The sequence below is a fragment of the Suncus etruscus genome, chromosome 18, assembly GCF_024139225.1.
Source record: "Suncus etruscus isolate mSunEtr1 chromosome 18, mSunEtr1.pri.cur, whole genome shotgun sequence".
NCBI classification, from domain to species: domain Eukaryota; kingdom Metazoa; phylum Chordata; class Mammalia; order Eulipotyphla; family Soricidae; genus Suncus; species Suncus etruscus.
In genome coordinates, this window is record NC_064865.1 from 12,611,013 (window position 1) to 12,622,477 (window position 11,465).

Sequence of the window (11,465 nt, forward strand, 5' to 3'; positions counted from 1 at the left end):
AGTTAAAGAAAATTCTTACAGTATACCAAAAAATTTAAAGTTGGGACAATGTAATGAATAATTATGAGTATTTTGTAATGTTTTTTAGGCAAAATTTTAAAAAGTTCAAGGTAATGATTTTTATGTTCTTATGTTTTATATTTATATATTTGATCCCCACAGCCGGAAATATCAGTTCCTTTTTTTTTTTTTTTTTTTTTTTGGTTTTTGGGCCACACCCGGTAACGCTCAGGGGTTACTCCTGGCTATGCGCTCAGAAGTCGCTCCTGGCTTGGGGGACCATATGGGACGCCGGGGGATCGAACCGCGGTCCGTCTCCTAGGCTAGCGCAGGTAAGGCAGGCACCTTACCTCCAGCGCCACCGCCCGGCCCCGAAAATATCAGTTCCTTTATTGGCATTATTTTTTATTATTTTTTGATTTTGTAACACACATGACTCCATACTCAGGGTTTACTCCTGACTCACTCAGGAATCATTCTTAGAGATGCTTGGAGATCATATATGGTACTGGGGATTCAATACAGCTCAACCATGGGAAAGGCAAATGCATTTTACCTTTTGTACAGTCTGACCTTCTATCTCACTCTTATTTCAGGTGAAGATCAACAAAAACATACAACTCTCTTCATGAGTTTGAGACTCTTTTGAAGCTACTTGGTCTAATAGTTGATGACATGGATGCTTACTATGATATCTCATCCAACCTTTCATTCTTGAGAAATGAGGAGATCTGTCATTTTTAGTTTGCCCCCTCCCACCACATTATATGGTAATTTCTATTTTGTACTCAAAAGCTAAGATTTTGTCATTCATTAAAAACTGTTCATTCCCTTGTTTTGTTTCTCTCTATATATAAATGAATAAGATTATCCAGTATTTATCCTTATCCTCTGACCTATTTTAGTTAACACAAGGCTTCCAGTTCCATTTAAGTTGCAGCTAACTGCAAGAGTTTATCTTCTTTGATGGCTGAGAATTACTATATTCCACAAATTCTTTTTTGTTTAATTTTTATTGTGACTGAAGTTCATTACACAAAATTATTTATGGTACATAAAGACAATGAATGGGCATTCCCACCACCAATGTTGTCCTCCCTCCACTCCTGTTCCCAGCATGTCTCCCATAATATCTCCCTCTTTTACCCCCCCTCCCCAGAATACTAGTGTAACTGGTCTCCACTTTACAGCTTGTTGTAGATTGGGTATCTCTTCTGTTTGGTGTTCCAGTTTGGTCATTTTTATTTACACTACATCTTCATATGACTGGTCCTGGTATCATCCTTTTCCCCCCTCAATTCATGAGGCTGAATGATTCAAGTTATGCTATTCTGTTGGAGATAAAAAGGTTAAGGAAAAGAGAAGAAAAAATTTGGTGTCAACTACTAAAAAAAAGAAAAAAATCACCGAATAGTATTTACAAGAGTGAAAAAGAAAGAAAAAAGTGGAAAAAAAGAGAAGGAAAATAATATCAAAAAACAAACAAAAACAAAAGCAGAAAAAGTGCTGGCGTGGCAGGGTTTGGTGTTACCCCACCTTCTTTTCTTTTTTTTTTTTTTTTTTGGTATAGGCACAGTAAGTATAGGGGAAGGAAGGAAATTCCCGTGGCCTAAGAGATTCAGGGTTTCTCCACTCTTGAAGCATATTGTCATGGGAACATCCACTGGCTCCACACCTTTTCATTGCCATATCCCAGGGTTTTTGAGGTTTTTTTTTTTTTTTTTGGTGTCAGGAACCTTTCCTCTCAGTTATTCCACAGATTCTTTATCCAATTATTTGTTGTTGGACATTTGGATTGTCTTTATATCCCAGCTAGACTACTTAGCACTCCCACAAACATAACTAAGCACATATATTTTAAGAAAAGTTTTCTGTGTTTTTGAGATAGAAGCTGAGAAGTGGAACCTCTAGGGTATACATAATCTCTATTATTTTTTTTGTGAATGCTCCATAGTGCTTTTCTTAGAGGCTGAACCAGAAATATTTCTATCAGTAGCAAATAAAGATTTCTTATTTCATAGATCCCTACCAACATTGGTTTATTCTAATCATGATAATGTATGTTATTTTCACAGGTCTTAGGAAGTGTCTTATTGTCATTTTAATTTACATTATTCTAATAATAAGTGATGTACAAACATTTTAATATGCTACTGAATGTCATTATCTGTTCACCTCTATCTTCCATTTTTGGATGGTGTTATTAGTATGTGTGTGTAAGTGAATATATATGCTTGAGTTTTTTGAGTACTTTATGTGTTTTGAATATTTGTTTTTTCTTTTTTTGTGTGTGGTTTTTGGGTCACACCCAGCAGTGCTCAGGGATTACTCCTGGCTCCATGCTCAGAAATTGCTCCTGGCAGGCACAGGGGACCCTATGGGACTCTGGGATTTGAACCGATGACCTCCTGCATGAAAGGCAAACACCTTACCTCCATGCTATCTCTCCAGCCCCGTGTTTTGAATATTTGTCTTTTATAAAATGTAATATAAGTTGTCTTTAATTTTAACCTAAACTTCTCTTGCATTCAAAAGAACTTTTTTTTTTTGTTGCCACATCTGACATGCTTAAATGTTACTACTAGCTATATATACATAATTACTCATGGTGGGTTCTGGGGACCATATGGGAAACTGAGGGTTGATCCCACTGTGCTATTGCGCTAGCATTCTCCCTTTCTCCCAGTTATTTCTCCCAGTAAAAAATCAAAACTGACATTAAGGGACTGGAGCAATAGTACAGTGGGCACATTTGCCTTGCATGCAGCCAACCTGATTCAATCCTTGGTATCCCATATAGTCCCCTCAGCCTGGCAAAAGTGATTTCTGAGTCAAGATCCAGGATTAGGGGCTGGTGAGGTGGTGCTAGAGGTAAGGTGTCTGCCTTGCAAGCGCTAGCCAAGGAAGGACCAAGGTTCGATCCCCCGGCATCCCATATGGTCCCCCCCAAGCCAGGGGCAATTTCTGAGCGCTTAGCCAGGAGTAACCTGAGCATCAAACGGGTGTGGCCCGAAAAAAAAAATTAAAAGATCCAGGATTAACTACCCCAGGTGTGGTACAAAAACAAGCAAACAAACAAATAAAAAGCAAAACAAAAAACAGATGTCAAAATAACAGTTCAGTCATATCCATATCAGTAGATATCTCATTATGAGTCTCTGGCATTTAGATATGTCCATGAGATTAATCTTATATATTCATAAAATTAAGGTAAATCCATAAAATTAAGATACTCTTTTTGTATGAAGATTTGTGACATGTAAGGTGTATGAGTCATTGAAAAAGAGATTACTCAATTCTTCATTCTCCTCATAGAATAATATATAGAAGCAAACCTTTTTGATTTGACACCAAAAACACAAGTAGCAAAAATAGCAACTAATATACAACTGGAACAATACCCAACTAAATATTTTTTCTCTGTAGCAAAGGAAAATATTAACTTAAAGGAAAAAATACATGTGAAAGTTGTCACTAACCAGGAGACAAGGGCAAATGCAACGGCCTCCAAACATGTAGTGACCTTGTTACAATCTACTGACCATTTGCAATGGAAAACACATGACTAGAGGTTGATTTAGTTTATAGTGCAAGTCTAATTAAACAACAACAACAACAACAAAACTAAACTAATGTCATCTTTGTAGGAAAACACTTGAATATAATATGCATAGTTTTTTGGTCTATTTGGTAAGTAGGAGTGGGAAAGTGATCAAATATGCCTGGCTATAGAATTTACTTTTAGGAAATACATTTGATCTAAATGTTATTTGACACTTAGGTATACATCTAAGCAAAGTGTTATCTATATGCTCAAATGTATTTAATTTTTAATTTAAAATAAAGCATGATAATTTAGTTCTAAAACATTTTTTGGAGGGCCACATCTGGCATTGCTCAGGGGTTACTCCTGGCTCTGCGCTCAGAAGTCACTCTTGGCAGGCTCTGCGGAGGGGGGACCATATGGGATGCTGGAATTCAAGCCGTGGTCCATCCTATGTTGGCCGCTTGCAAGGCAAATGCCTTACAGCTGTGCTAACACTCTGGCCTCCTAAAATTTTGATTTTTTTTTTTTTTTCACCGCCTCATTCTCTTTAATGTCCGGGGCCAGCCATCTGAGGGGCACATCTACATATTCTCAATGGGCTTGTGCGGCCAGTAGGGGTACTTCTTCTTGTCCAGCTTTGTCTCCGGGAAGGCCTCGTTCAAGTCCTCAATAGTCATCTGCTCGAACGGAATGATGTTCCGCAGTTTCTCCAGCTCCTTCTGGTACTCCTCAATCCTGGTCTTAGAGTTCGCCAAGAATTCAGCACAGCTCTTCACATCTTCCTTTTCCTCAGCATCCACCTGTGCAGTAAATTTATCCTCTGGCACTGGCACCTTCAGGGCACTGAACTTCTCAAATTCGTCGACCAAGCCGGCCTTTGCCACGTTGGCTTTGTAGTACGCCCAGTCGATAGCAGGTGGTTTCTCGGGGAGAGTGGCCAACCTAGAGGAGAGAGTCTCGTTCCAGGATTTTAGGGAGTTTGCAATGGCCTTCTGGTTTCGGGGGATGACCTCCCCAAAAGCGATCCAGTCGATGGTTTTCAGAGCAAGTTTTCGCCCAGCCATCCTGAGATCCTTCACCTTCACCGACCCGGGACAAAATTTTGATTTTTGACACTTGACTTTCATATGTCTGTCCCAGATTTGATCCCCAGCATCTCATATGATCCTCTGAGATCACCAGAAGTGATTCTTGAGTGCAGAGGTAGAAGGAATCCCTGAACACTGCTGAGTGTGGTCCAAAAACAATAAAAAACAGTTTATTTTATTTGAAAAAGGAAAATATTAAATTATCCCCAATATCTTCTAATCTTGATTATAAGCACACAATAATAAGAGAATCTGGTTTTGTTTGACTAAGAAAAGCTTTTTTAATTTCATATTAAGCTAGCACTGTACTATAAAATACAAAAAAAGCCAGCTTAGATGTGGACATAATTTGTCAGAAAAAATTGCATGCTTAATTTTTATGTAGTATAACAAGGATCCCTTCTTTGGAATAATGATTTTAGAGTGATTTGCTGGTTGAAGAGAAAATATACTTCACAGTTAAGTTAGTTAAGATTGTAGTGGAGTCGGGTCTTCAATTATTTCTGAGAATGTCCTGTTGAACAAAAATGAATTAGAAAGAATATGATAAGAAAAATTCATTTGCATCCCATGTATATCAGAAAAAGGGGTTGGATCACATTTGAAACAGGATTAAAGTTGATTTCTTACAAGCTGTGGAATAATCATATTTCTAAGTTAGAGCTATATTCGGACTGTCAATTCATTTACAAGTAACTGATCTCATTGTTCAGAGCCCTCACAATGGACTTGCTTTTGAACATACGTTCTTTTTTCTCTTGATCTCTCTTTAGATTTATTATCACTAGTTTTAAATAAGCGAGTGCTTATGATGAGTGATTTTGTGTGCTTGATGTAACTGATATACAAACTACAGAATGTTGTTTTACAGCTATCATTGTTCAAGTTCTAATATGTTTACTTGAATAGATCTTAGCTCAAGGACATATTAACTTTAAGATGAAAGCATCATTATTAAACAGTTGCTTGTTTTCTTTGCCAATGCATCTATGCATAATTAAAGATCATTTAATTTACCATTAACAATCATTCTTTTCTTTAAGATATTTTTAGCTTTTAGAAGTCATTTGTGGTTCTGGGCCGGGAAGGTGGCGCTAGAGATAAGGTGTCTGCCTTGTAAGCGCTACCAAGGAACGGACCGCAGTTCGATCCCCCGGCGTCCCATATGGTCCCCCCAAGCCAGGGGCGATTTCTGAGCACATAGCCAGGAGTAACCCTTGAGCGTCAAATGGGTGTGGCCCAAAAACCAAAAAAAAAAAAAAAAAAAAAGAAGTCATTTGTGGTTCTATATAAATTTCAGTAACATTTGATTTATTTCCTTAATACATTGAGACTTTGATAGGAATTGTATTGAATTTATACATCTATGGCTGTACCACTCTGAACATGCCTGATCTCTTTTGAATTGATATGACGTTTGGTATAACTTTTTGGTATAATGTTATATAGTGTGTGGAACAATTTTCTTGTTAATGCTTCCAATTTATAAGAATTAAACATGTCTTCTTCTATTTATGTCTTCTATGTCTTTCATTGTAGGCATATTAATTGTAGGGCATTGTTTTTAATATAAAATTCTTTTAGATCTTTTATTAAATTGTTTAGTAGTTATGAAATTTAGCTCAAATTAAAACACTTTTTTCTCTCTTTTACTTCATACTTGCATATAAAAATGCAATATATTTTGATGTTTGAATCAGGTCAGCTACATAGACTCACAATTTTCTTGAATGAGATGCAAACTAAGCTGTGAAAAATCATGGGTACACTGGCCACACAGCAGACTACTGGCCATTATAGAAGAGTAGAGGCCAAGCCCCTGCAATACCAAAGCCATGCCTGCTGCATCTATTACTCAGAATCACCATTTTACCAATGGTCCTATCTCATCACACCTCTACAATTTTCTTAAGAGAGACTAAACTGACCAGTTGGACCAAACTCAGGTATGCCAGTTTGGTGATGATATAACCAGGGCTTTTTAGAGTGAGTGTGGGCACCTTCCCTCATAACTTCCTTCTTCTGGGAAGCCTAGCAGTGGAGAACACTTCATTAAAACCACGGTATCAGTAATAGTGCTTTGATTTTCTGATCATCTTTATTTGTTTGATTTTTTTTCCCTATAGAAACACCAGTTTGGTAGAAGGGGGGGTCTGTTTGGAGGCACCAAGGACAGGATTGCAAGGTAAATGACCCCCAACCTCAAGGGATTAGGCAGAGGGGGCATCTGTTTGGCAGTGCACAGGACAGTGTTCCAAGGTACGTGACCCAACCACTAAGGTAAGAATTGAGGCAGAATGGGGAGTGTGTTTGGCAATGCCGAGTGCATCCAGATAGGAATGGAAGAAGCCAAGCCCTCATATTTGCAGATGACATGCAGGTATATTTAAAGTATATTTAAAATATCTTTAAAATATAAAAAAATCTTCTAGAAACAATAGATTTGTGTAGTAAAATAAAAAGGCTATAATATCAACACTCAAAAATCATGTCATTTTTAATATACAAGTAATGAAACAGAAAAAAATGCATTACAAACACAACCTTATTCACAATTTTGCCGAAAAAAATCAAGAACCTTAGGGTCAACTTCACTAAAGAGGCAAAATACCTATAAAAACAAGACTATAAAACACTGCTTCAAGATACAAAAGAGGACACAAGGCAATGGAAACATATACCCTCCTCATGGATTGGGAGGATTAACATCATTAAACTGGCCATACTTCCAAAATCATTGTACAGATTTAGTGTGATCCTTTTAAGGATACTCATGATATTTTTTTCAAAGAAATAGATCAAACACTCCTAAAATTTATTTTGAACAATAGATGCCCACAAATAACTAAATATTTCTAGAGGGAAAGAAGATGGGAGGTATCACTTTCTTCAACTTTAAATTGTACTAAAAAGCAATAGTCATTTAAAAAGCATGATATTGAAATAAAGATAGACCCTCATATCAATAAAATAGACTTTTGTATTCTGGGATTGACCCCCAGGTGTACAACCAATTAATGTTTAATAAAGGGGCAATAAACGCAAGATGAAGCAAGGAAAGCTTCTTCAACAAGTGGTGCTGGGAAAACTGGTCAGTCACATGAGAAAAAGTGAACTCAGTCCTCTCTTTAATACCATGTATAAAGGTCAAATCAAAATGAATTAAAGATCTCGATATCAGACCTGAAACTATAAGACACATAGAGGAAAATATAGGCAAAACAACCCATGACATTGAAATGAAAGGTGTCTTCAAGGAGAAAGCACCACTGTTTAAACAAGTGGAAGCAGATATAAACAAATGAATATAATTTAAATTGAGAAGATTCTGCACTTCAAAAGAAATAGTAACTATGATACAAAGGCTATCTATGGAATGGGAGAAACTATTCACCCAGTTTTCTTCTGATAAAGGGTTAATATCCAAGATATATAAGGTATTGACAGAGCTAAAGAAAAAAATCTGACATCATAAAAATGGGGAGAAGTTATCAGACTTTTCTTTAAAGAAGAAATAGAGATGGCCAAAAGGCACATAAAAATGCTTCATATCACTAATCATCAGGAGCATGCAAATCCAAACAACAATGAGATATCATCTCATGCCACAGAGAATACCTCACATCACAAAGAACAAGAACAAACTGTGCTGGTGTGGATGTGGGGAGAAAGGGACTCTCAATCACTGCTGGTGGGAATGCTGTCTAGTTCAACCTTTCTGGAAAAAATATGAATATTCCTCAAAAACTAGAAATTGAATTTCTTTATAATACAGCAATACCACCTCTAGGGATATTGCCTAGGAACACACAGAAATATAAAAATGACATTGTAGGGGCCGGAGACATAGCATGGAGGTAAGGCATTTGCCTTGCATGCAGAAGGACGGTGGTTTGAATCCTGGCATCCCATATGACCTCTGAGCCTGCCAGGAGTGATTTCTGAGCATAGAGCCAGGAATAATCCCTGAGCACTGCCGGTGTGACCCCAAAACCAAAACAATGACATTGTACTCCTATGTTGACTATTTATAACAGTCAAAATATAGAAGCAATCTAGATGACAGAAAAGAGATTAGTGGCCAAAGAAAGTGTGGCATTTTATTTTTGTTTTGTTTTTAGGCCACACGGGGCAGTGCTCAGGGGTTACTCCTGACTGTCTGCTCAGAAATAGCTCCTGGAAGGCACGGGGGACCATATAAGACACCGGGATTCGAACCAACCACCTTTGGTCCTGGATCGGCTGCTTGCAAGGCAAACGCCGCTGTGCTATATCTCCTGGCCGAAAGTGTGGTATTTGTACACAATGGAATACTATGCAGCTTGTGAGAGAGAGAGAGAGAGAGAGAGAGAGAGAGAGAGAGAGAGAGAGAAAGAGAGAGAGAGAGAGTTGAACTCTAACTCTATTATGAACTTTATCTGTGGAAAAAAAAACCCTGTATATCAACAACCTTGTAACTCTGATGTTTAAAAATGTAAAAAAAGAAACACATTGATTTAACAGAATGAACGACTAACAGCCAGAATTTACTAAACATTTTACCATTCTGTTAATGACTTAATTGAAGATATAATTTTCACAAGAGTGCTTGCTACTCTACTTTTCTTTCTTTTTAAATGAAACTTTCTTTTTTAAACATTTATGTATTTATTTAGGTTTAGGGATCACATCTGACGGCGCTCAGGGATTACTCCTGGCTCTGTGCTCAGAAATCACTGGCAGGCTCAGGGACAATATGGGATGTTGGGAATCAAACCCAGTTGGACCACATGCAAGGCAAACGCTCTGCCGCTGTGCTATCATTCTGGCCCCTTTTAAAAAACTATCTTCACTTTCTTTATATATTATTCTTTCTATTCTTTTGAAAATAACTTTGCTATTACTTATTTGGAAATAAATATATTATGGTCAACTATGTGATATATTTTCTTTAAATAAAGTAAAAAATGAAGCATATTTTTACATATTGATTTTATCAGCCATTTATTTAATAAAAAATGGCTCTTTAGTACTAGTTTGTTTCTCATCCTTACAATGACATTCCTTCCTCATATTATTTTCTTTTTCTTTGGGGGGTCACACCCAGTAGCGCTCAGGGGTTACTCCTGACTCTGTGCTCAGAAATCACTGGCAGGCTCGGGGGACCATATGGGATGTCGGGATTCGAACTGCCGTCCTTCTGCATGCAAGGCAAATGCCCTACCTCTATGCTATCTCTCTAGCCCCATATTATTTTCTTTACAATAAAAAGGTATATGTATAAGAGAGATAGTACAACTTGCCTTGCATGCTGCCAGTACAGGTTCAATCCTCAGCACCCCATAAGTGGTCTCTGAACAGTGCCAGGAATGATCCCTGAGTACAGTGTTAGGAATAAGCCCTCAGCACAGCTAGGTGTGATTCTCCCTCAGAAGAGTTATATGTGACATATTACACTAAATAAATAAGGTGTTCCATCTATTAAATATAATTATATATTGCAATAATACATTTATTTTGTACTTTTACCTAACACTCTTTTCATATCGCAGAACTATTGTTCTTTCTTTGTAGAATAAATCTAGTCTCAGAAACTTTATGTTTATAATATAGCCTTTTTATCTACAATCATGATTTACTATAGACTTATAAAAGTAATTTATTATCTATACAACAAATCCTTATTCATCATCTTTCTATTTTTCATGATTCTTCATATCTACTATTATACTAATTTTTTCCTACCACCTGTGTTGCATTAGGGCTTTCCTTTAGATTCTACTTAGAAATAAGATTATAAGGTATTTATTGTCTGTCTGATTTATTGTTTGAACACAATGACCTAAAGTTCCATCCCAGTTGTTGCAATGACAATACTTTTTCTATTTGCTCTTTTATCTCACCATTAATATAATCTATTGTGACATAAATTAGAATCATTGTTCAATGTATATTTACTTCCTTTTCCATCACATAAGATAAGATAGAATATGCTTCTCTATGCCATTTAATGCTGGCTTTAGTTACAGGGCTTGCTTTGAACCAAGAATAGTATGAAAGTCTAAAGCATAGTCACATAGCTTGACTTTTGAATTTATACATTTACTGTGAGACTATGTCCTAGTTATGGTGTACCTTCAGGCCAACCTTAGAGTCCATTTCAGGAAGAGAGCTGACCTTGCCCTAGAGCTAAGATTGGTTGAATCTGAATCTGACTAAGATTCTTGTGTTACCAAAACTTTAATTTCTGTGATAAAATATATGTTGATATTAAGCCATCAAGTTTATATTATTTATTATGCAACATAAAAGTAGCAATAATTAATTATAATTATAGGCAAAGTTATTGATCTTACACTCCATGACTGATACATCAAGACAAAGAAAAAAACACCTTCCCAGATCTAATCATGTCATTAAAAAGAGACTAGGTCTATAATTTTATTTTGAGATTAGGTGGCTTATTTCACATTTTATGGATGGTATTTAAAATTAAATGAACTCTTGAGCCATTCTAAGTTCTTTTCATGATAGATCTAATTTATTTTCATGAATGATTTAGGCCAAAATGATGGCATTAAGATGAAATACTTTGATCATAAATAGTGATGCCAGATCCAAACAGGCAAGTAGACTCTAATTTATTAACATAATGAAACAAGTCTTTGTATGAGACTAACAGTGCATCATGACCAGTGCTGACACACTGAAAAGAATACAAAACAATATTTTAAGTAAAACATCATTGTCTTTTACTTTTAGACAAAGAGACAGACAGAGACAAACACATAGAGACAGGGGTAAAGAGAGACAGGGAGAGATAGAGGGAGGAGAAAGAGACAGAGAGACAG

The 11,465-nt window shown here is 36.6% G+C and overlaps 1 protein-coding gene across 1 annotated transcript; it reads right to left on the reverse strand.

The window, feature by feature from the left end:
• Positions 1-4,057: 4,057 nt before the first annotated feature.
• On the reverse strand, positions 4,058-4,635 carry LOC125996207 (ATP synthase subunit d, mitochondrial-like). The gene has a single exon (XM_049765151.1). The coding sequence runs from the start codon at positions 4,609-4,611 to the stop codon at positions 4,129-4,131; it is 483 nt and encodes a 160-aa protein (XP_049621108.1). The 5' UTR covers positions 4,612-4,635; the 3' UTR covers positions 4,058-4,128.
• Between the last annotated feature and the right edge of the window lie 6,830 nt (positions 4,636-11,465).

What these genes read in the sequence shown, in the direction of transcription:
- LOC125996207 (XM_049765151.1), bottom strand. Translation starts at nt 4,611, where the DNA reads ATGGCTGGGCGAAAACTTGCTCTGAAAACCATCGACTGGATCGCTTTT.